This window comes from Stenella coeruleoalba (assembly GCF_951394435.1).
Source record: "Stenella coeruleoalba genome assembly, chromosome: 4".
Classification (NCBI taxonomy): Eukaryota; Metazoa; Chordata; class Mammalia; order Artiodactyla; family Delphinidae; genus Stenella; species Stenella coeruleoalba.
Window position 1 is genome coordinate 25,352,454 of NC_137149.1, and position 26,276 is coordinate 25,378,729.

Consider the following 26,276-nt stretch of genomic DNA (forward strand, 5'->3'; position numbering starts at 1 on the left):
AGACAAAATCATCCCCTCACCTTAGAACTCCAGATACCTAAGTAGATACTTAAAAGCATGTTAAGTGATACTTAAAAGCACTGGTCCAAACCCCACACAGATACCTGATTTCCTAATTCTGTATGTATATAATGTCTACCAGCCTTGCAGAAGCAAGTTTTATGGTTTTTAAAAAGGTAGTTTTACCATTTATGGTTTTATGGTTTTACCATTGTACACTAAAACTTTATTTCTTACCTTTTTTTTTTTTTGAGGTGACTAGTTTGAAAAATCTCAATCAGTATTTCTATATAGATGTATATTTTGGCAAAATTAAATAGGGTCTGTGTTCTTGAAGACATGAAAAAAATCTACTACTTTCTAAGTAGTAAAATCCAGACTGTAAACATTGGGTTATTAATATTTTAGCATATTAACATACTAAATTTATCTTTAATATGTATGTTTCTTATATATCAGCATAGGTATACACGAAAATACTTATATTACTATTTTTGTTTTAGTCATTATATTTCTCCTCTTTTTCAGGTAATGTTTAGAGGACTCTACAGCAACCTTTGGTATTGGACATATTCAAAATCTCTTCAACTTTTACTTTCCCAGTCCACTGTCCTCCAACTTTAACTTGCTTGCAACCCCATCAAACATTTTACATGGTTTGCAATGGTTACATGAACTTGTGAGAAGTAGCATTTGTACCATTTCATACTTTATTTACGATGGCACTTTAGGAAAAGAACTTGGAAAAAGCTTCCAGAGCAGTATTTTAAAAAATGAATCTTGTTGTGAAGCTTCGGAGAAGTTTTCGAACATTGATTGTTCTCTTAGCCACCTTTTGCTTGGTGAGCATTGTCATTTCTGCCTATTTCCTCTACTCTGGCTATAAACAGGAAATGACACTTATGGAAACCACTGCAGCAGCAGAATGTACTGACGTTAAAATCCTACCATATCGGTCAATGGAGCTGAAGACAGTCAAACCTATTGATACGTCCAAAACTGATCCTACAGTCCTCCTGTTTGTGGAGAGCCAGTACTCTCAACTTGGTCAAGATATTATCGCTATCTTGGAGTCCAGCCGATTTCAGTTCCATATGGTCATTGCCCCTGGCAAGGGAGACATACCCCCTCTAACAGATAATGGCAAAGGGAAATATATTTTAGTTATTTATGAAAATATTCTGAAGTATGTCAGCATGGACTCATGGAATCGAGAGCTTTTAGAAAAATACTGTGTGGAATACAGTGTTAGTATAATTGGTTTTCATAAAGCCAATGAAAACAGCTCACCAAGTACACAATTAAAAGGTTTTCCATTAAACCTTTTCAATAATCTAGCTCTAAAGGACTGTTTTGTCAACCCTCAGTCTCCTTTGCTTCATATTACCAAAGCCCCTAAGGTTGAGAAAGGCCCTCTTCCTGGGGAAGACTGGACAATTTTCCAGTATAACCATTCAACCTACCAGCCTGTGCTTTTAACTGAATTACAGACAGAAAAATCCCTTTCATCCTTCTCCAGCAAACCACTCTATGCGACGGTGATTCAGGATCTGGGGCTTCATGATGGAATTCAGCGAGTTCTCTTTGGCAACAACTTAAACTTTTGGCTGCACAAGCTCATCTTCATAGATGCCATCTCCTTCTTGTCAGGGAAGAGACTGACATTGTCTTTGGACAGGTATATCCTTGTGGACATTGATGATATCTTTGTTGGGAAGGAAGGAACAAGGATGAATGTCAAAGATGTGAAGGTAAGAACATTTATAAATCACATGATTATTTTTCTTTCACTAACTCTGTGGTATTGATGAAATAGAATTTTGAATATTTTGGACTTCTAATTACTCAAAACTTTAAGATGCAGTAAATTTGAGATAAAATAAGCATTAAAAGTAAAACTTAAACTAAGCCTTAACCATTCCTCACCTACCCCCAAAATGCTTCAGAGGGGCATAGAACTAAAATATCCTAAAGAGTATTTGAACTTAATCTCCTTGCCTCTTTTAGATTTTGCCCATCCCAGCCAACACCCCATAGAACAGCCTGCATTACTCCACACATGTTGCAGTTTGTAGCAGTAAGACTAATAACAGTCATGAAAATCTATTGCTGGACAGATCCTCCTGCCCTACTTAGGTTTGACAATGGTGGTTAAAACATAAGATAGAGAAGCAGCCCAAGACTTTTATATAACAAGTAAGCATAGTGCTTGTCTATATGAAATGTTCATACATTTGTAAATATAGATACGAAAAAAAAAAGTTTTATAGGGGATGTGGTATTGGACTTGACCTCAGGAGCTACCATCACTATCTCTATTATCACATCATTTTGGGTAACACAGCAGTGTTAACTGGTACCACTTCTAGGCTAAGGTGAAATTGGCTTCAGTATAACAAATTCACCCTGTGACTGCTATCAGATAAAGGAGAAGCCAAATATGTTTCACTAAGGTGGGTAGGTAGTTCTGAGAATAATTCCCTTTTTTATCATCTTGATTCAAGAGTTTCACTTGTGCCTATCTTGTTTTATATATAATTAAATTCTTTCTGTGAACAAGTAATTTTAGCAAGCATATAAACAAAAATAATAGAACACAGCTTAGGATAATAAAGGAACTAGAGATTGTTAAGATCGTCATCTTTTTTGTATTTCTGCTGTTAGGCTTTTTATCCTCCAAAGATGAAACCTCAATATAACAGCTTTTTTTCCCCATCCTAACACCTTATGACCATTATAATAAAATATTATTAAAACCAGTGAAATAAGTTAACTTTTTAAAAATCTTCAAAATACATGTGGATCAGTGAACTCTGTTTTTAATGAGCCACTGAATGAAGTATCACTTGACTGGGATCCAAATATTTTATTTTGAGTATTGTTGTAAAGGGATTAAGTGATCCCTCTTAAATTCTGTCTAGATTTTTCTTTTTTTTTACTTATGCTTTTTATGTATTTACTATTCCTTTTAATTAATGTAAATTCTAGTTTTATTTTAATTTTAAAATCAAAAACTTAAGGCAAGGTCATGTGCTTCAAATGGTTCTCTGAGTGATTCCTATCCTGAAATCCTGAAAGGAAAAGTTTCCTAATTTTAGTCTAATAAACTGTATGAATTGAAAAAGTTCTTTATAACTCTTAACAAATTTTTCCACCTCAAATTCAGCTCTATCACTTATTCTCAATAGAAAACAAATAGCTATTCACCACTACTCATCTAATATTCAAGGATTACTGAGGACTTCTTGAGTGACATAACCCCAAACAAAATAACAGAATACCAAAATTTAACAAAGGCTGGAACAATGCCACAGACAGATAAAGAATCAGAGAAGTTACGTGTGTATATATATAGATATATATATAGTGTGTATGTATGTGCATATGTATACTAATTGTATATTGTATACACACACACACACACACACACACACACAAACACACACACGTGCCCATGCTAAGTTAACTGTCACTTTGAAGAAAATACTCTTTTCTTCCCCTTTGGGTGTTGTATCTGGTTCTTGCTCAGAACTATTAACCAAAGAATATCAGAAACTTGACTGGAACTGAAATAACTTGTTGGGTTACTTATAGGTCAATAGGGAATACTGTTTTTCAATATAAAAATTATAGTTCTAGTCTTGGGAATTTGATTTCTCTTTTGACTATTATTTTTTGCATAAATATGATTTTGTGGGAAAGCATCTTGAACTGTGTGTAGAAAAGCTCTGCATACTACCCGTGCTTCATCCTCATGTTCCTTTTCTGGTGGTGTAAGATTTCTTTGCACACTGATAGGTGAGGAGAAATCCATCCTCCCTCAAAATCTCCCCAGATTTTCCAGAGCTAGGGTATTGGATAGCTAGTGACATTTTTCTATATTATTCTAAATTAGAGAATAGAAGTATGCTGTTCCTCAATAGAACAAATTGAGGAAAGCTGGAGGGTTAGGGTTGAAAAACCTTGGCTATGTGCATGATTGGACCTTCCCCAGGCCACTCCCACGATTGGACTGGGAACACATAGCTGGGAGCAATCAACAACAAATTCAAACATGGCCTTGACTGCAGCACCACCTCACTCTATGGGCAAAACATATACCCACATATTATTATTTGAGCCAATTTTCTCACTTTGTGGTAGAGATTCTGGATCATACAGTTAAAGAATTAGTGTTTTTAAGGCACAGAGTTTGATGCAGTGAAAAGAATGCAAGTTTTTCAACTGAACTTGAAAGTCCATATTCTTTCCACTACATGGTTTTGCCATATCTAAACTACAATATATCTAGGTTTGGGGTTTTTTTTTGAGATTTGTGTGCTTTATCTTATTTCATCATGCCCTCATCTGACCAAAGCCACTGATATAGAAATTAATATGTCCATTTCTAAGGCAAGCAAAATTAAGCTCAGTTTCAGTAAATGTCATCTGACTGTTAATTAAATTTCACTGTGTATCTAAAAATTCAAGATATGAGTGAAATTTAATGTATAGAAACTTGTAGAAACTAATTGTATTTTGAAAGATTGTGAAATATTAGCTATGAATGAAGTCAGAAAATATCGTCATGTTTTCACTTGTTAATATTTCTGTGTGGTCCTCAAAGCCATCATGAAATACTTCCTGTAAATCTAAAGCTCTATTAGCAAGATGACCTTCATCACCCTATGGAGGGTGATGTCTTATACACTTGAATTTACTCTTTCTTGGTTTTGAAAGCAGCTCTTGTTTTCATCATGGCCTTACTTACGTGTAGGTAATGTTCATTCCCAAAGTGATATCAGTTGAGTGATAATGCATTTTTTAGAGAAAAGTAAAATAATAAAGGGCCATCCTGATTATTAAAAACTTAATTTAAATAGTCTTCTTGCAGACCACTAACCTGATTTCTATGAACAGTGTTTTACCCTCGGTTGTTAACACTTGGTATAGTCATAGAAATTTGATAGAATTGAGAAAATATGTTCTTTTTTTCATAGTTTCCCTAAGACAGAATAAATGCTCTTTCTCGATGGTGAATGTAAGCTTCCACACTGGAAATGAAATCAAATATATTATTGATGCTATAAATAATTCTGGTGCTTTCATCAGTTCTGTTGAGCTGTCATTATTCTCTCTGTTGGCAACAAGGCACCATTATTAGCATTTTATATGTCTTTAGATTTATTGAAGAAATGCATCCATTTATTCATTGGACATCTACTCTGTATAAGACTATATTTAAGGCATTATTTGCCTGAGAAATCCAGACTTTATTTTAAGGTCCTATGTAATCCAGCTCGATTTGCCTTTTCAACATCTATTCTTACTACTACTCAATATACACTGCTTCTGTTAGGCTAGCCCACTGTTTATTCCCCTGCGATGCATTGATAGTGTTTATGTTCACCTCTTTTCTCAGCTTCTAAGCCTTCGCTAAAATACTTTCCTTGAATCTACTCATATTTCAAAAGCTATCTCAAGTCCAACTTCTTATGAGAAGGCAACAGATGCCCTAATGACCCAAGCTGAAACTGTGTCCTTAAATAATCACGACCTTAACTGTCACTTATCATCTTCATGTACATGAGTCAACTCCAAAATTAGGTGGTGAAACAGTTTTTTTCCCATACATCTAATTACGTCTCAACATATGTAATAAGTAATCTTAGACCTGATTTGAAAATATTATATTGACAGTCATTACACTGTTTTCTAACTGTTTGGTGAGTGCAGAACTAATTAGTCTCAGAATTGAACTTACTACTTTAAAAAAGAACAATTTAAGGATAGTTTTGAGTTTTGTCTCAAAACAAGTGATATGTATATTTTGAGTCAGAGGCGAAAAAAAAGTCTATGTTATAAACCTGAAGTCCAAAATAAGTGGCTAGCTGGCTAATTCGTTTGACTCTTTCCCCCACGTAGTGTTTTTAATGGATCTATATACGTAGACTGGTATTAAGGTTTGGTCCAGATAAAGCAATTTACCAGTGTCTTAATTTGGATGTCTTTATGCAATTGTTTGATTCCATATTTCCTACACTGAAAATCCTAGGTTCAAAGATTTATAGTGCAAAAGTAATAAATTGTGCAAATTGAATGACTGAAACAGAGATGTTAAGTTAATAGATATAAAGAAGACAGTTAATAGAGGGTCTTAAAGTACAGAGAAATGAGTTTTGGTTAGTCCCAATAGCTATTTGAAAACTGTTCTTAAACAAGGAAATGATATGATGAAAATACTTGAGAAAGGTTTTTTTTTATTATTAATGTAAATATCTAAATAAAATCCCAGTTCAAACTTGTAGGAATTACCATGTTTAACAGGAGCCAGATTACTATGAATAGGAAAAAAGAAATCTAGCATAGAAAAAAAGTTAAGACCCTTGTTATAGATTTGAGTAAGGGTTGGAAGAGAAAAAGAAAAAAATCTCATGATATTTAAAGAAGTGACCTAAGAAAATAGAAAGATATTGGTTCTATGAGCATCAACAGAGATGATGAGAGGCTACAATGGCAATTGAAGACTAGTTTTCTAACATTTTACAATTGTAACTGAAACAAGTTGTTATATTTGACAACTTAATAAACATTTTTTAAAGAATCTGTGATACCTTAGAATAAATGGAGTCACAATCAAAAAAAGGAAAGGAGCCTAAAAGGAAAGGTTGGTATGTGGTAGATGGACTCCAGATTTGACACATTATCAACCAGTATAGATTCAACAATGCAGGACAGTCCAGGCAGCAGGAACTGGATGGATGGCCCGTCAGAGTTAATCAAGCAGCATCTGAAAGCTCCTCGGCAGTTTCTAAGCAAGTGAGCCAGCATGCAATCAGCAAGTGTAGCATAAGAGCTAGGCAGTGGCCCAGGCAGATGGGGGTCAACATTTATAGGGATATTTCACTGCAGAATGAATGGATTAGGTTTGTGGGCATAAGTCTTCTTTCTGAAAAGAAAAAGAAAAAAAAAAAGGAACAGAAGATAGTGGAAGAGGTGGAATTTGACAACATGGAGTTTGGCAGAGAGAACATGACAGAGACCTGGAAGCAGGAACTCAGTCACAACAATAATCCTATAAAGGAGAGAGGACCCATCAGCAAGACTTGTGTGAAACTACAGCCCTGTAGAATCTGACTCAGATTCTTTAGATATTCAGGGAAGAATTGCATTTAGAACCTCCTTAGGTGCCCAGATGCAAGAAGTTTATGTACTACTTGAAGACACTCAATTGGTTCAAAAAATAAAAGCAGGTACTATCAAAGACTTATAAGAATGATCCATGTTCTATATAAACATAGAGAGAATTACTGTGTCAATTAAAATGTTTTTTAAATTAATTTATTTTTCAGCTGGGAGATATATTTTTTAAACTTTTTATACAATTTTTTAAAGTTTGTTTTCCATTTACAGTTATTACAAAATATTGGCTACACTCCCCATGTTGTACAATACATCCTGGAGCCGATCTTACACCCAATAGCTTGTGCCACCCACTCCCCCACCGCTATGTTGCCCCTCCTTCCCCTCCCCACTGGTAACCACTAATTTGCTCTCTATATCTGTGTCTGCTTCTTTTTTGTTATATTCACTAATTTGTTGTATTTTTTAGATTCCGCATATAAGTGATATCATACAGTATTTGTCTTTCTCTGTCTGACTTATTTCAGTTAGCATAATACCCTCCAAGTCCATCCATGTTGCTGCAAATGGCAAAATTTCGTTCTTTTTTATGTCTGATTAGTTTTCCATTGTGTATGTGTGTGTGTATATATATATATATATGTATATATATATATGTATGTATATATACCACAGCTTCTTTATCCATTCATCTGTTCATGGACATTTAGGTTGCTTCCATATCTTGGCAATTGTAAATAATGCTACTGTGAACATTGGGGTGCATTTAAAATGTTTATTGTAAGTAGAGTTTGACTTGACTGGAAAGAGAAGCTACATATAAGTATTTTGGCAGAGTCAATATTGTCCTCAAATATACTCGGAGGAGGACAGCCACTGTACAGGGTATATTTAATTGTAATTATCTTTCTTTCATCTAAAGTCTCAATGTAAATGTCCCAGGTTTTTTTTTTCTTCTGAATTCTTTCAAGTGGCCATATATTTAACTCTGTCAATGGAAGGAAAAACTACTTTTCCAAAAAAAAAAATTCCTTTATGGAAGAAAATAGGGTCTTTCTCCACTTTAAAAAAAAAAGTCAAAATTATATGAAAGTACACTTTTAAATGATAAGAATGAAAAATGTGAGAAAATATACACCAGTAATATCTCTTCCAAACTGGGCATTCAGCTGAAAACATTTACAGTTTATATATTAACTTAATATAATTTAATTCAATGCTCAAATCATTTATTTCTCACCTATGGGCTCTGTATATTCTTCACTATAGGGTTTACACAAATATGTGAAATATTAGGTTCTTGATTTCAGTAGTATAGGAAAGACATATTCACAATTATCAACATTACGAGGCAGAATACAATATGTGCCATGACGATATTACTATGGGCAATGGGAACAAAGGAAGGGAAATGATATTTCTTCTTCTAGTAATTAGGGAGGTTTCTTGGAGGAGGTGACATTTGAGTCTTCTGTAATGGTTTGACAGAACACTAGCAAATCAAGATGGTGAAGTAGATTCTTGGCCAGCAGGTCAGCCCAAGCTCAGACTTGGCTGAGACTATCAGGACAAATGTTAAGTTGCTTGTCTTAGTTGGATGATAAAGTAAATAAGAAATAGTAGTGGGACTAAATGCTGAAGATTTGGTTGTGGCCATAATATGGAGCTCTCTGGGTAGAAGGATACCATTTGAATCACTGAAGATTTTAAGCCAGACAGTGACATGATCAGATCTAGGATTGAAGAAAAATATGTTGTTTGAATAGGGAGATATTTTTGAGAAGACCTAAAAGAGCCTATTACAACTATATGGGCATAATAATTATTATACATGTTTTAAAATAGTATTTATTTGGCATATTAAAAGACACTAAGTACTGGGATAATCATTAACAGGCAGTATATCATTTCATATGACAACAGTAAGAGGGAATATTTTGTACATTTTCTGAATGAGTAAAATGAGGCGTAGCAATATCGATACTCATCTAGCTAGTAAGTAGCGGAGCAAACCCAGACTATTTGTCCTGAATGTCTAAGCTTTCTTTTAGAATACAATGCCTTGTGGTTGGGTTTCAGTCTGGGCATCTACACTTACTAGTTAACCCCGAACATGTCTGAAAACCTCTCCAATTCTCAGATTGCAAATCTGTAGAACCGATGGAAAGCAACACAGTTCTTAGTATTGGGATGAGCCCTGAATGAGATAAGTACTAGAAAGCTTCTAGGACAGAGCCTGGCCTGACAGAGCCAAGACAGAGCTTGGTGGCAGTCATGATGGAAAGGGGAGACTGGGAGAGACCATGCAGGATTGACAGGACTTGGAAACATGCTCAGTGAAGGAGCAAGAAAAAAAAAAAGGTGCAGATGCTGTAGTATCATGGGTTTTAGCCTGAGTGTGTCCATAAACATATGCAGAATCGGGCAGAGGAAAAGGTGCTAGGAAGATGAGGAGTTTGGTTTAAGATCTAATGACTTAACATAGGACATCCAGATGTAGGCATTTGAAAAAATAGATCGAGTTTCAGACACCATCAGAGGTGGCAGTATAGATTTAGAAATCATCAAGCTTAATACTTGCAATCTTAGTTATGATAAGTAAAGGGAAGGAATCAAATAAGAAGGAAAATAGGTGGAATGCATCATTTTGGATATCCTGTAATAAACCCAAGGTCATGACAAGTTAGTTTCAGATAGAGAAAAATTGTTTCATGTGCCAAGATGCTAGCCATCCCCTCAGGCTCTCATTGGTTATAAGGAAGAAAGCCTAAAACTTCAGTAAGTACCAGCAGTCCTCAGGAAAATTAAACTAAAGGACTGTCTAACTGGGGACACACTGTGTTCGTGCAGCAGAGAAGGCACAATCTTTCAACTGGAACTTGGCATTTTGAATTTTTTTCCATCCTATTTATGACCCTTTGATTAACAAGAATTGCAGTAGGACCCCCTCCTAACATGACTGTGAGATGTACCAAATGACGCTATATTATAAATATTTCTGAAATTTGTAATGATATATAGGGGTTAAGTATTAAATGAACAAAGAAGCTAAATCTTCACTTTAGTTACTGTACCCAGAGATTATATTCTACTCAGAGCATTTTACTTAGTTTTTATGTATTTATTTTCTTGATGACATCAGTTATTGTGAACATGTCTATTTTTTGTTAGAAACAGGAGTTTAGAGGCATACTTTCATTTACACCTGTCTTCTGCATATTAATCAATTATTATTCTTTAAAAAGCATATTTTAAAACAAGACCTGTTACCAAGTAAGGATGTTCTGTTCAGGACAAACTAGATTTTAATTTAGGATTAGACATTCCCTGAATTCATTTGCACTCAAAACAGGCTAAATAGTAATGGATCTAACACTAACTTGAGTGCTCACTTTGTTAGTTCACAGTGTAAGATAAGTACTGAGCAGAGAGCAATCTCTTGATACACCAGGGGAAGAACACAAAGTCCATGCTGCTCCATTTTGCTACTCAAGGTGTAGCAATTGTCTCCATGAGAAAGAGAAGATATTAGAAAATATTTTGGTAAGAGCAGCCAAGCTGGTCACCTCCCAGCAAGGAGGAAAACATCCCCTATTAGAGCCTTTAAATCTCATGGTTAATGCCTTAAAAGCCCTGGGGATAAGCACAGGGGATATTTTCTGATTGGTTTTGTATATTTTGTCATTCTCTGTGATTATATAAATAGTGATTAATTAATTAGCCAATTAGTTAGCTCAGATTATTATAAGGCTCTTCAGCTAAGACGAGCTAAGTGTTGTTGTTCATGATAATCATCAAAATATGCTACAGAATTGTTTCCTATCTGAAGAATGACTGAAGAGAAAAACAAAATAAAAACTTGCTCCTTTTATACTCCCTGTAGAAATACAGTGTGTTCTGAAATATATTAAATTATCATGGAGAAAAGCACCTTGATTATAGAATCTTGTGGCAGGTAGAATTTATTATTATTATTATTCAGATAACAGATTAAACTGTTAAAGCAGTCATAGACATTGCATTTTATTTTCATTCAACCCTTCATTTTTTTATGTCTACCCTGAGCTTTGCTCTCTAGCTCTTTGCTGGGATTGATAATTTCCATCCACTACTCTTTACTTCTTTTTTTTTAATTGAAATATAGTTGACATATAATATTGTGTTAATTTCAGGTGTACTACATAGCGATTTGATATTTGCGTACTTAATGAAATGATCACCACTGTAAGTCTAATCACCATCATCAAACAAAGTTATTATAATATTATTGACCATATTTCCTATGCTGTGTATTATATCACTGTAGCTTATTTATTTTATCACTGGAGGTTTGTACCTCTTTATTTGCTTTACCTGTGTCGACCAACCACCCACTCCACTCTCTTCTGGGAACAACCAGTTTGTCCTCTATAAATATGAGTCTGTTTTCATTCTGTTTCTTTGCTTTGTTTTTTAAGATTCCACATATAAGTGAGAACATGCAGTATTTGCCTTTCTCTGTCTGATTTATCTCACTTAGCATGATACCCTCTAGATCCATTCCTGTCTTCACAGATGGCAAGATTTCATTCTTTATGGCTGAGTAATATTCCATTGTACATATATACCACATATTCTTTATCCATTCTTCTATCGATGGAGAAGTTGCTTCCATACCTTGGCTACCATAAATACTATTGTAATGAACACTGGGGTGCATAAATCTTTTGGAATTAGTGCTTTTATTTTCTTCAGATAACTACCCAGATGTGAAATTGCCAGACATAAATAGTTCTATTTTCAATTTTTTTAGAAACCTCCATACTGTTTTCCATAATGGACACATCAATTTACAGTCTCTCCAACAGTGGACGAGGACTCCCTTTTCTCCACATCCTCACCAACACTTGTTATTTGTTGTTGTTTTGTTGATTGTCATTCTGACAGATGTGAGGTGGTATTTCATTTTGGTTTTGATTTACATTTACCTGATGATTAGTGATGTTGAGCATCTTTTCATGTGTCTGTTGGCCATCTGTATGTCTTTTTTGAAAAAATGTCTATTTATATCTTCCGATCATTTTTTAATCAGATTGTATGTTTTTTTTTGATGTTGAGTTGTGAGAGTTTTGTGTATTTTGAATATTAACCCATATCAGATATATCATTTACAAATGTCTTCTCACATTCAGTAGGCTGCCTTCTCATTTTGTTGATGGCTTCCTTCCCTGTACAAAAACTTTTTAGTTTGATGTAGTCTTATTTGTTTATTTTTGCTTTATTTCTTTTGCCTGAGGAGATAAATCCAAAAATATATTGCCAAGATCAATGTCAAAGAGGATACTGCCTATGTTTTCTTCCAGGAGTTTTATGGTTTCCAACCTTACTTTAAGTCTTTAATCCATTTTGAGTTTATTTTTGTATATGGTGTGAGGAAATGTTCTAATTTCATTCTTTTACATGTAGCTATCCAGTTTTCTGAGCAACATTTATTGAACAGGTTATCTTTTCCCCATTGTATATTCTTGCCTCCTTTGTTGTAGATTAGTTAACTATAGAAATGTAGAGTTTATTTCTGGGCTGTCTGTCCTGTTCCATTGATCTATGCATCTATTTTTGTGCCAGTGCCATAGTGTTTTGATTACTGTAGCTTTGTAGTATAGTCTGAAGTCAGGGCCTGTGATTCCTCCAGCCTTGTGTGGTTATCCTCCCATTTGTGGGGTGCCACCCAGAGTTGTGGATCCTAACTATACTGCATCTCTGTCCTACCACCCATCTCATTGTGGCTCTTTATATCTTTAGTTGTTGAAATATTTTTTTCTGTTAGTCTCCAGGTGATTCTCATAGATAGTTGCTCTGTAAATAGTTGTAATTTTGGTCTGCCCATGATAGGAGATGAGTTCATAGTCTCGTTTTGAATTCAGAGCCATTTTGGCCTCTTTTTTTTTTAAATAAATCAGGTATTCCTCTGATGTGTCTCTTAATTACTATAATATTGAAATACTTTATACATTCTAAAGAGTGTATATATGGAATATCTATAATTAAAACATGATAATAAGAACAGTCTTGTACACACCACTTAGCTTAGGATATAGAATGTTACCAGCACTTTTTAAGTCACATACTACTTTTTCCACTGGAGAGGTAACAAGCTACTATACATATTCTCTGCAGTTTTTTTCCTTACTTTTTTTTTTTTTTTTTTTTTTTTATGCGGGCCTCTCACTGTTGTGGCCTCTCCTGTTGCAGAGCACAGGCTCTGGACGTGCAGGCTTAGTGGCTATGGCTCACGGAACTCGCTGCTCCGCAGCATGCGGAATCTTCCCGGACCGGGGCACGAATCCGTGTCCCCTGCATCGGCAGGCGGACTCTCAACCACTGCACCACCAGGGAAGCCCCTTTCCTTACTTTTATGCCCGATATTCATCCACATTGATGCTTATCTCTAGTTCACTAAACTTAATTTCTTTGAGTGTTTGTTCTCTCCAGCGTTGGTATTTTCAGACTTTTAAAGTTTTTGGCTATTTGATGGGCCTAAAATTGTATATGAGTTATTATTAGCATTTTTTCTGTTTACTTATGAGGTTGAATAGCTTTTCTTATACTTACTGACTATTATATTTTTTCAGGTTTTTAAAAAACTTTTAATTGACCTGAAAATAAGTTGTAAAATATCACATTTCATCTTAAATACCTCAGCATTGATTTCACACTCACTATTACTTTTCCAACATTAACCTCATTTCACATATAAGTAGAAATGTTCATAACTTTTGGACTATATCACATATTATAAATAGAGCAATATTCCAAAATCTTTTTCAACCTACTAAATTAGAAATCACTTAAAATACTAATTTAAATGATAAAATTTGTTTACTTTATTTATGTGTTATAGTTCGCCTGATTTTTTAATTATTTTAAGGAATTCTCACTCTTATAAATGCTGCATTCAACCTACAATTAAAGAAAACGTAATATTTTTTTGTGTCTCTGGAGAAATGTTCATATGAAATACTGCTTCTAGAAAAAATGTATCATTTCTTATTACACAAACTCCCAAATATATACCAGCCTCCCAAACAATATTTAATAATACATAAGATGGGCCCTCACAATTGGCTCCATCTTAGTCCCCACATTCAAGACATAAATTTTAAACTATAAGCTATGTTTCAAATATTAAATTTCTATCCTATTTGAATATTTTAAATGAAATTTTAGTTTTTGTTGCATAACTACAATTTAAATTCTGTCTTTAAATTTCTTAGGCTGCTGGTAATTGTTTACTTGATTGCAACTTTTTGATGATTAAAGAAGACTACCTCCTTGACCTCTCAAAATAGAAACACACTTTGTATTTTCACAGTGAAAAGGAAGTTATAGTAATTTACAGGAAATTGCTCTCTCTTTCAAAAATTTTTACTAAATTGAGACATAAGAATGTCTCTGCTGACAGTTGTTCATCTTAAGGCCAATGAACCTTGTTGGACATTTTTTTTCAAATGGCACAAATGAAAAAAGACCTAGCAAGTTTTGCAGAACGTAGTAGGAAGACATTGATTGACAACTGTGTAGCAGTACTCTGGAGTATAAATGAATTTCATTTGAATGATTTATGTACCAAAATAGCCATTGTTACCATATTGTATTTGTCACTTACTACATAGAATATAAACAATACAGGAAATAAGGGGCAGGTAGAAAAGAAAACATCCTAGGGAAGACAAGAGCTCTTGAAATAACAGGATTTCATTTTATTTTTTCATCTTTATTGGAGTATAATTGCTTTACAATGTTGTGTTAGTTTCTGCTGTACAACAAAGTGAATCAGCTATATGTATACATATATCTCCATATCCCCTCATCTTGAGCGTCCCTCCCACCCTCCCTATCCCACTCCTCTAGTTCGTCACAAACCATCGAGCTGATCTACCTGTGCTATCCAAGCAACTTCCCACTAGCCATCCATTTTACATTTGGTAGTGTATATATGTCAGTGCTACTCAGTCACTTCATCCCAGCTTCCCTTCCCCCCACCATGTCCTCAAGTCCCTTCTCTATGTCTGTGTCTTTATTCCTGCCCTGCCACTAGGCTCATCAGTACTGTTTTTTTAGATTCCGTATATATGCATTAGCATATGTATTTGTTTTTGTCTTTCTGACTTACTTTACTCTGTATGACAGACTCTAGGTCCATCCACCTCACTACAAATAACTCAGTTTTGTTCCTTTTCATGGCTGAGTAATATTCCATTGTATATATGTGCCACATCTCCTTCATTCATTCATCTGTCGATGGACATTTAGGTTGCTTCCATGTCCTGGCTAATGTAAATAGTGCTGCTGCAATGAACACTGCAGAACATGTATCTTTTTGAATTATGGCTTTCTCAGGGTATATGCCCAGTTGTGGGATTGCTAGGTAATACGGTAGTACTATTTTTAGTTTTTCAAGAAACCTCCATACTGTTCTCCATAGGGGCTGTATCAATTTACATTCCCACCAACAGTGCAGGAGGGTTCCCTTTTCTCCACACCCTCTCCAGCATTTATTGTTTCTAGATTTTTTGATGATGACCTTTCTGACCGGTGTGAGGTGATACCTCATTTTGGTTTTGATTTGCATTTCTCTAATGATTAGTGATGTTGAACATCTTTTCATGTGTTTGTTGGCCATCTGTATGTCTTCTTTGGAGAAATGTATATTTAGGTCTTTTGCCCATTTTTGGATTGGGTTGTTTGTTTTTTGATATTGAGCTGCATGAGCTGCTTGTGTATTTTGGAGATTAATCCTTTGTCAGTTGCTTTATTTGCAAATATTTTCTCCCATTATGAGGGTTGTCTTTTCATCTTCTTTATGGTTTCCTTTGCTGTGCAAAAGCTTGTAAGTTTCACTAGGTCCCATTTGTTTATTTTTTTGTTTTTATTTCCATTACTCTAGGAGGTGGGTCAAAAAGGATCTTGCTGTGATTTATGTCATAGTGTTCTGCCTATGTTTTCCTCTAAGGGTTTTGTAGTGTCTGGCCTTACATTTAGGTCTTTAATCCATTTTGAGTTTATTTTTGTGTATGGTATTAGGAAGTGTTCTAATTTCATTCTTCTACATGTAGCTGTCTAGTTTTCCCAGCACCACTTATTGAAGAAGCTGTCTTTTCTCCATTGTATATTCTTGCCTCTTTTATCAAAAATAAGGTGACCATATGTGTGTGGGTTTATCTCTGGGCTTTCTATCCTGTTTCATTGATCTATATTTCTGTTTTTGTGCCAGTACCATACTGTCTTGATTACTGTAGCTTTGTAGTATAGTCGGAAGTCAAGGAGCCTGATTCCTGCAGCTCCGTTTTTCTTTCTCAAGATTGCTTTGGGTATTCGGGGTCTTTTGTGTTTCCATACAAATTGTAAAATTTTTTGTTCTAGTTCTGTGAAAAAATGCCTTTGATAATTTGATAGGGATTGCATTGAATCTGTAGTTTGCTCTGGATAGTATAGTCATTTTCACAATGTTGATTCTTCCAATCCAAGAACATGGTATATCTCTCCATCTGTTTGTATCATCTTTGATTTCTTTCATCATTGTCTTATAGTTTTCTGCATACAGGTCTTTTGCCTCCTTAGGTAGGTTTATTCCTAGGCATTTTATTCTTTTTGTTGCAATGGTAAATGGGAGTGTTTCCTTAATTTCTCTTTCTGATTTTTCATTGTTAGTGTATAGGAATGCAAGAGATTTCTGTGCATTAATTTTGTATCCTGCTACTTTACCAAATTCATTGATTAGCTCTAGTAGTTTTCTGGTGGCATCTTTAGGATTTTCTATGTATAGTATAAGTCATGTGCAAACAGTGACAGTTTTACTTCTCTTTTCTAATTTGTATTCCTTTTATTTCTTCTCTGATTGCCATGGCTAAAACTTCCATTTTTAGAGTTTTAATGGGAATAACTCAAGTTAAGACAGGCCAAGTAGCTCATATACCAAAGCTTTAGAAAGAGCTTACCTAGTAAGATTAGGTGAGTTCCAGGTACACTATTATAAAAGTTTTAAGATTTCTTGTGACTGCTCCTTATGTGCCTTTGTAGAATGTTTTTCTTAGTTGCTGCTAGTTAAAAATCTTAGAAAACTTTGAAATGTTTGTGACTAATTTTAGGGGTTAGTAGAGAATAGAATAACTGTATGAATGCACTTTTATATAAAGAAAGAAATTTGGATGAAACACAAGGTAGTGGTAGATTAGAAAGAGTGGGTTAAGAGAGAAATATTCTATATAAAATTTTTCTTTAGAAGAGTTTTATAAGGAAAAATCATTGAATTCTCTAGGTTAATAATGTCTACAGCTTTGACATTCTTCTATGGCTGTCCTTGGTCTCTGCACGTCTGTGCTTGTTCTCAGCTCACTGGAAAACCAAATGCATCTCTTTGTAATTCTCACTGTAAAATATTACATCCATTTATGGTCTCCTATGTACCAAATGGAACCCCTTCCCTAATGAAGGTAATATAAGGCATGATGAAATGAAACACTATGGATGTCCACAGGTATGTGGTTAGAGCAAAGGGGCAAAATGCAACTTTGTTAATTCCCTAAGATTATATTGCTCATTCCATACCCAGCTTAATATCCCTTCCAATATCTCTTCACTTTGGTTATGAACAATTCTCACTGTACTTATTGTTACAATCAGGAGAAGTCAATTGATTTATTTTTCTTTTTCTTATTTTGGTTGTTGGGGATGGAGTTATACTTTGGACAGTTCTCTTCATCATACTAAGGTTTTAATAATTTTCTGCTCAGTGCTATATGCTAATAGGAAAGAATATAATTCTTGGTTCTTGGTCTCAATAAATTCAATTTTGATTGTTTGTGTGTACCCGTGCATGCGCACGTTAGAACTTTGCACAGTGCCAGCTACTCATCTGTTCTGACTCTTTGAAACCACTTTTTTAAATAAAAATCACAATTAATTTTTGCTACGTGCTAAGTTTATATAATTTAATTCTAAGTCTTTTTTACTGCTCTACTTAAGAAAAATGTTTGGAGTCCCTGTGGAGTACAGTTTCACTTTGTACTACTGAAAAAAGGGAATTAAAAGAGATCTTGAAATTGAAACTGTTTCAGAATATGCTACATTTAAACATTGCTGTATTTACTTCAGAGCAGAAGAAATGGGTTCAAAGCTGTGTGTTCTGCTGTAGAAAAGCTCATCTGGATTTCAATGTCTTAAAATGTTAAAAAAAAAAAAAAAAGGGAAAAAAATAAAAGAAAAAAATAGATGATGTGCATTGGCAGGGGTAAAGTTAAACTATGTTTTAAAATCTCAGAACAAAGTAATAAAATTTAGCAGGAAAACAAAAAGAATTGCTTCCTGTATTGGAAACCAAAACATAGAAGAGGCAAGTATATTACTAGGATAACTAGCTCATCCAAATTTAAAAAGCATTTTTATAGTGCTTAGCTTGAAAACCGTTGTTATAGCAACAAACCCACCACAAAAAAATTATCAAATACATTTTTTCCATTTGCAATAGTATTATTGACTTTGCTTTACTATTCAAATGCAAGTAAAAGAATAAGCACTTAGGGCAATAATACAGTTTAATATCATTAACATAATTCAAACAGTTAAAAAAGTCCTGTTCATCAGGACAGTAATGGCTCAGGTGAATCAACAGCTCTGAAAAGATAAAAGTATCATTTCCTATGCACAGTAAGGAGAAAAAAAAAAGTGGGAAGGGGTCCCTCTCTATATATTTATTTATATACAAATGCAAACATGTGTATACATATAGAGAGAGAAAACATGTCTGTGTGTATATATATATATTCCTGTAAAAGACATCAGACATCTAGATAAACACACATCTGAACCCTGCCCATTTCTGATGTGTGTGCATGCACTCAAGTGTGTGTATATATGTGTGTAGCTATGCAGAAAATTTCTAGTCACAAAAAAACAAAGCTGTATCTGTGTATCTAAGTCATTCATTCAAGCACTGTAGGTAAATTGATATGTTTATTAAGTCAGCCAAAATAATAGCCTTGCAGGACTAAATTGAAATATTTAAACAGTTTATGCTAAATGTAAACTGCGTACCTATATGCGACTGTTTTCAGAAACAAAACTGGATTTTTTGTTTTGACTGGATTTTAAATTTTTGACTGGATTTTAAAATTTTGAAATTTCTGCCAGATGTCTTATAATTTAAGCATAGTTTTAGCATATTTACTGTGATTGGATCACTTGACTGAAAGAGAAATGAAATAATAGGGATGCCATAGTAAAGAATGGAATTGACATGTTAGAATGGACGTTTCAAAACAAAGCAATAGGTAAAAAAGCAACAAAAATAGAAAATAATTTTTATTATTACTGACTCTATGCAAAGCATTATTCTTAGTGTTCTATGGATTTTAATTCAAATCCTCAAAACAATCTAAGTCATGAGTGCTTCTAGTAATCCATTTTACAGAAGAAGCAACAGAGATGCTTTGAGTTTAAACATCTGTTCAAAGTTACATAACCAGAAGGTAGGAAAGTTGTTATTTGAATTCTGAAAGTCTTAATTCCTACCAAATATACTACAATGCCTCTTAATATTGACTTTTGATCTTGAACTTTTCCATCGACCATTACATTTGCAGAGTGTTTGCTTTTCTCTATATATTTTTCTTTGAACAAATTTTTTTTTTTTTTTTTTTTTTTTTTTGGCGGTACGCGGGCCTCTCACTGTTGTGGCCTCTCCCATTGCGGAGCACAGGCTCCGGACGCGCAGGCTCAGCGGCCATGGCTCACGGGCCCAGCCGCTCCGCGGCATGTGGGATCTTCCCAGACCGGGGCACGAACCCGTGTCCCCTGCATCGGCAGGCGGACTCTCAACCACTGCGCCACCAGGGAAGCCCGTGAACAAATATTTTGTAATTTGACTGTCCTCATTAGAAGATGTAACCCTAATAAATGAAAATTTAAGATAGGAATCATAATTCATAATTTGTTCCTTTGCCAAGCTCATCTAATACCTTTATATTTTTTAACATAAGATAGTGAAGCTTAACTTAAAAATTATTAGATATTATGTATCTATTAAATTCCTCCATTATGAGCATTTGATTTTGATAAATCATCCAAATGCATGTATTAAATAATGCATATGTGTTTGTATATTTAATCACATTCATAAAAGTGATTATTCTCCAAAGATCTGAAAATTTGTCTCCTTACAGCTAGTCTGTTCAGTTCTTACCATGTAATACTGGAAGGAAGAAAAGCTTTTTAGAAATGTATTTTATTTATCTCAAGACTATTTTCTGATGCTACATATATATTACTCTTAACGGTTTGCTTGTTGTTGGCTATATCTTTACTTTAGTGAGTAAATTAATAAAAGTGCTTTGTTTAAACATCAGATATACAGAATGAACCTAAGAGTCTTGAAAACATATTTTAATGAAATATATTAGATGAAGTTGTAAGAGTTGTCTAATTATTTTAAAGTAATTTTTCAGTATTTTAAATCTCCATTCACTGTATTGCTTGCTGCAAATTTGATTTTTTAAAATGGTGTTGGAAGTTAAGGAGTTTGTAGGAAAACAGGAGCTTTACACCCTGGTTCTTCCATCTTAAGAATTTTGGTCTTATTAACTATTATCCCACTACAAATACCAGGATGTGAAGTGAAAGGTTGAAAACATTTTTATATGTTTAGTTGTGTATGAATTGATCTGTATGCACAGAAAGTCATAGATGATAGGGAATACAGATTATTTTAAAATATCAGGATATTTGTATTTTTGTTTTTTATTTGGTTGTAAAAAAAAACAAAAAGTCCAAATTTTTAAATGGAAACTGCAGTATATTTTTTAACCTCTCAACTGAAACTGCTTCTTCTTCTTATATGTGGGTTTATAATTTCCTTACAGAAATCTGGATTTTCATTAAATAAGAACTGAACATTATTTTAACTAATCAAGAATGTGTAAGAGATGTGTGCGGGTTTGTGTGATGTGTGTGTGTGTGTGTGTGTGTGTGCGCGCACACGCGTATCCTCTCAGTCTTAATAGCCCTTGGAAGCTATTTAACTTCTTTTAGAATATGGACAGGACATATTATCTCCATAAAGCAAGTTTCTCATAGTCTTGTTAAATATGATCAATCAGTAAGTCAACCTCTTTATGTTTACTTTAGAATTTTTGTCTAAATATCAAAATATGAAATACTATATTCTAATGTTCAGTTATAAATGTTGGTAATAATATACAAATATGTCAAAACTATCTGATGTCTGTCAATAACTGGCAGTCATAGAGTTAACATTATTTAAGAGATGGTACTCTATATGGAACTGGATTAGCCATGGATGAGATTCAAGAGAAGCAGAATTCAGTCAATAAAATGTATTAATGAAATTCCTACTGCAATAAAAGTACAGTTTTATATGATTAGGGCTAGAACACAGGAATAGCTTCTGGAAATTTTGGATAAGATCAATGGTCTGCTAGAGGAAACACATACATGCAAGTAATTTCAATGTATTATATAATATGACAAAAGCAAGATATAAATAAAAGAGGAATTGTAGCTATTAGAATGCTGAATTGTGATGAAGGTAACCAGAAAAAAATTTATGGAGAAGGTTGTATTTGAACCAGACCATCAATGATTTAAGGGAATGCCAGCAACCAGTGAATAGGCCAGACAAAAAGAATCCCTCAGAAAAATTCTGAGATGGGAAGGTACAATATTTGTCTGGTGGGCTGGATCTTGTATTTGTGTAGAAAATATGAAAAGGAGACTAAAAAGTTATTTTAGTATTATTTTATATAGTGACGCAAAGGACACAATGAGTTTAGGTTTCATTCTGCAGCAAATGAAGAACAATTGGATGTCTTGTTGTTTTGTTTTTTTATGTTTCAAGAAGGACCAATCGAAGTTCTGACAGAAAAATAACAGTGTAGGATGGGTGGGAGGGCTTGAGGCAGGAGAGAAACCCTTAGAGACACCGCACAGGGAATTGTGGCAATAAATCACACGGACAATAAGACCTGAACTAACCCTGTGTCAGTGGAACTAGACAGGAGAGGATGGATACAGAAGACATTCCACAGATAAAAATTTACTACTTTAGAAGGGTAACAGGGGTCAGCATCTCTAAGGAACAGAAGAAAAGAAACATTTAAAAATCATTCTAAGGATTGATCTAAGGTCATTTAGATTCTGGTTATGCCATCGAGAGAGAGAAAAACCTCAGCATGTATTTTGGGGGCACAGTTAGGGAGAGAGCTGGCGTAATAAGCAAGATATCCAATTATGAATTAGGAAACATACTAATGTTTATAAAATTAAAAGGTAGTGACATGTTGAAAAAAGTTAACTAAGTTTCATGAAGATGCTGAGTATTGATCAAGGAAAGGAGAGAGAAGAGAAAGTGCTCTCTGTGGAAATCCAATAGGGAAGGAGGGTTAAGGAATGATTTCGAAGTCCTTATGGGGAAGCATTAAAAGTCACAAATGAAATTAGCTAAAGTAAACCATGTCTTTAAGTACATTCCGATTTGCTCACACAGACCTAAGGAAGGGAGTCACGGGGGTTTGCCAGGACAGTCTTTCAAGGAGAGTTGTGGTATATCGAAGCATGAAATTATATCCTCCATGGAATTATATCCTGAGATGGATTCAAGTAAGAAAGCAAGGAGAAGCGCTGTTTCCCTGACGTGTTGGTAATTACATCAGAGTGACCACGTGAGAGCTGGGAGGAGGAGATAAACCTGAGATATTTGGTGGACGAGTCTACTGAAGTTGGCGAATTGAATCTACGGAACACAGAGAGGGGAACCATGAGTATCACTTCAAGTTTCCATCGTGAAGCTAGGAAGTGAGGAGGAGGTAGTTCCTATGACACAGAGGCCGTTGGAGGAAAATACAATTTGAGAAGATTTCAATTTAAGCAAGGAGACCTGGTGAAAAAAAAATCTAAAGAAAATATTTGTCTAAGTTTGGAAACATATAAGTTAACAAAAAGGAAAAAAAAAATTTAAAGGTTTAGAAAAGCATCTCATGATGACCTTCCTATTATTTATTAATAATGTGAAAAATTATATTTTGAGTATATACGTTGTGATGGGTATTTTATATTTCCTCTAATCTCACTAACTTTAAAGTGGTTATCATCATACTTAGATTGTTCTGAGGATTTGTGTTAAAGTCTGTAGAACACCAAGAATAATGCTTTTTTGCACAGAGTAGGTAGTAAATATTGAGTGATTTATTTAAAGCCACACAGTGAGTGACACAGAAACAGAACTGAGCATTCTGTCTCTACCTCCTTATTCCCTGCGCATTGCCATATTTCCCTTGACTTTCCATGTAGACAGAGCACTTATTTATAACAGATTTTGATGGAGGCTTCTGGTTACAAAGGAGACTATACACAATAACAAGAGTTAAAATTCAATACTGCACATCCAAGTTTTAAAAATCCTTTAGCCATATCCATATCTGACATTAATTTCTGGCTATTTTTCTGCTAGTCCCTCACAGGTCACTATATTGCTAAGACTCTTTCTTCTCCCCCCTCTTTCCTTCTTCACCTCCCTTCTCCTTTCTCTCTGCCTTCTCATCCCTCCTCCTCCTTCCCTCTTTTTTCTCCTCTTCCTCTGCTTCTCTTTCTCTTTCCTTCTTTCAGTTGCTTAATGTTCACCCAAAATTGCCAAGTTGATGTAATCTTTTATCAAGAACAACTTAAACAATTCGTTGTTTTGCTACTTCTTCTTCCCTTCCAGTCTATGCCCTTTCACAGGCTGAGGTTGCTGGACGATTGTACCTCCATTAATACATTTGCTAACCAAGGACAACTCACTCCAGAGAAAAGCAATCTCTGTTTCTTACAAGCAGAAGAAGCATCAGCCTCTGGGGTTATGTACTGCTGATTTACTTACATATATAAGTCATCTTGGTTGAAGTAACTACAATGCGGTATATTAATACTCTTCCTATTTAGCAATATATTAATACAAAATATCAATTCTTACACTGACAACCTCTTCATTTGGCAATACATATTCATATGCACTGAATATACGGAGCCCTTCCTATTAGGCAACATATCATCTGCTATAATCTATTTGTCTGATGCTTTTCAACTTTGTATTTGTCTCAGACTTAGAGGACCAACAGGCAATGATGCATAGTTCACCAAACCACTGACATGACAATGTAATTTGGCCTGACCATTATTAATAATAGCAGCTTCAAGAATGATAGCTTACCATATTTGAGTCCAGATGTTAAGTCTAAACTAATACTCGATGTGGTCATATTTATGATACATTTTCTTTCAAGTTTTTTTTTAAGACTCTTCTTTATAAACAAGTGTGTGTGGAGGGGGAGAGAAAAAAGGCTAAATACAAGTAGTAAACTAGGAGTATTAAATTAAAACCATTTAATGAATTTGTAACTACACCTATACTAATATGGAGAAGTAAGACATTTCTATTTTTATTTCTGTTAGTCTTTAGGGAAATAAATGCTGCCTGAAATACATGATCTGTGAGGAGTAACAATTTAAGTTAAACTGACATTTTAATTTCTAAAGGTAATTTTACTATAAATATGTGTGTGTATGGGAATGTGCATGAGAATAAGAAAACTAAAGAATAAAAATACAAAAAAAAGCAGAAACATAGCTCAAAATGGTGCTGCTTTTTCTAACTGGAATTTGTTGTTGCTATTTATTGTTGTTATTAGGACTTACTACAGCTTAGCTTTCGAAATTGAAATCTCTGATGAAAAACATCCAGAGACATGAAGGATTTCTTTTTCTGTAATTTAAATTACTTAAAAGAAAAGCAATTAGTCTTTGGAAATAAAGAAATTGTGTTAATGTTAAGATCCAGAGTCTTGAAAGTCTATAAACTGTGCTTAAATCATAGTATAAATATTTATTCACTGAGCATGTTCAGAAATACAGTGAAGAGCTTGGTTTTATGGTGAAACAACAATTTCTAATAAAAGTTGAATGGCACATTGCGAAAGCGGCATTCTGTCATAGACTGGGTAGAGGGGATCCGATTCTAAGTTTATTTCCTATGGCCAATGAAATGGCCTTTCAGAGTGCTTTATGAGACTACAAATCATTTGAGCTGCTCCCTGGTTGAGAAACTTAAATTAAATTGGGAAGAAAGTCCAAGACAAATCAAGAGTCTTTTGAAACTGAGTTAGCTCTGTCAACATCACCATCACCCTTTCAAGATTACAACTAATTTAGAAGCCTATAGGGGGTGCTTTATTCTTTTAAAATGTATATGCTAAACTCTAATTTTAATGCACTTTACTATTATTTGCATTATTAGCCATGTCCCAATCAGTGTTTTTCAGATTTGAATGTTTTATAGGTCCCTTTTAAAGAGAAACAATTATAAACAGCAGTGATAATTTGAAACATTTTTATATTACAACAAATATTTGTTAATATTAAACTATATGTAAACTTGGAGTTTGTATTCAATTATAACCCCCCCAAATCCACAATTTATATAAAAACAACATTAACCAATGGTCAGTATTAAAATTAACAACATTAAGTTAATGTGATGGAAGATGTTATTGCTTAAATATTTCTCACAATGTGAGTAACCTGAGCGGTGTGAATATGGTACCATCTGCTGTGCAGAGACTCATGAAAGTTCAGCTTGCTCAGACTTTTTCTTGGCATCAAGGATTCATTTGTACATCCTGTTGGCCTTTGCTTTGTGCTCTCCTACCACCTACTTATTAATTATCCTTGTGTCATTTCTCATTAACATACAGAGGCAAGTATTACTTGGCACAAATTACATTAGAGACTCAAATTAGGCATTAATATCACCTGTGCTAGGCCGTAAGTTGGAAAGTTAAGCACAACCACAAAATCTGTTTGGACTCAAGAACTGAAATGAATGACAAGTTAAATTCAGATTAAGCTTGTTTTCATTTTCGTTTATTTCCAAATGAAAAAAAAAAACACAGTAAAAGGATTTATACAAGTCAGTAAAACAGGTGTAGTAATATAGCTATCTGTTTATTCATGGGTGAATGTGGACTTTACAATGGACAACATAACTGTAATGGAATAAGGAGGCTTCCAAGTCAAAGGTGATCTGAGTTTTGGGTTTTCTGACTTTTATAAAACAATCAGCCAAGGGA

The 26,276-nt window shown here is 34.3% G+C and overlaps 1 protein-coding gene across 2 annotated transcripts in view; it reads left to right on the top strand.

The window, feature by feature from the left end:
• Positions 1–615: 615 nt before the first annotated feature.
• The window catches only part of NDST4 (N-deacetylase and N-sulfotransferase 4), a 246,565-nt gene continuing 220,904 nt past the window's right edge, over positions 616–26,276 (top strand). The window contains exon 1 of one of the 2 annotated variants that reach the window (XM_079919073.1): positions 616–1,751. In XM_079919073.1, the coding sequence (XP_079775199.1) occupies positions 774–1,751 (978 nt within the window). In that variant the 5' untranslated portion in view covers positions 616–773. The remainder of the gene's footprint in view (positions 1,752–26,276) is intronic. The other variant, XM_079919075.1, reaches the window with a different exon arrangement.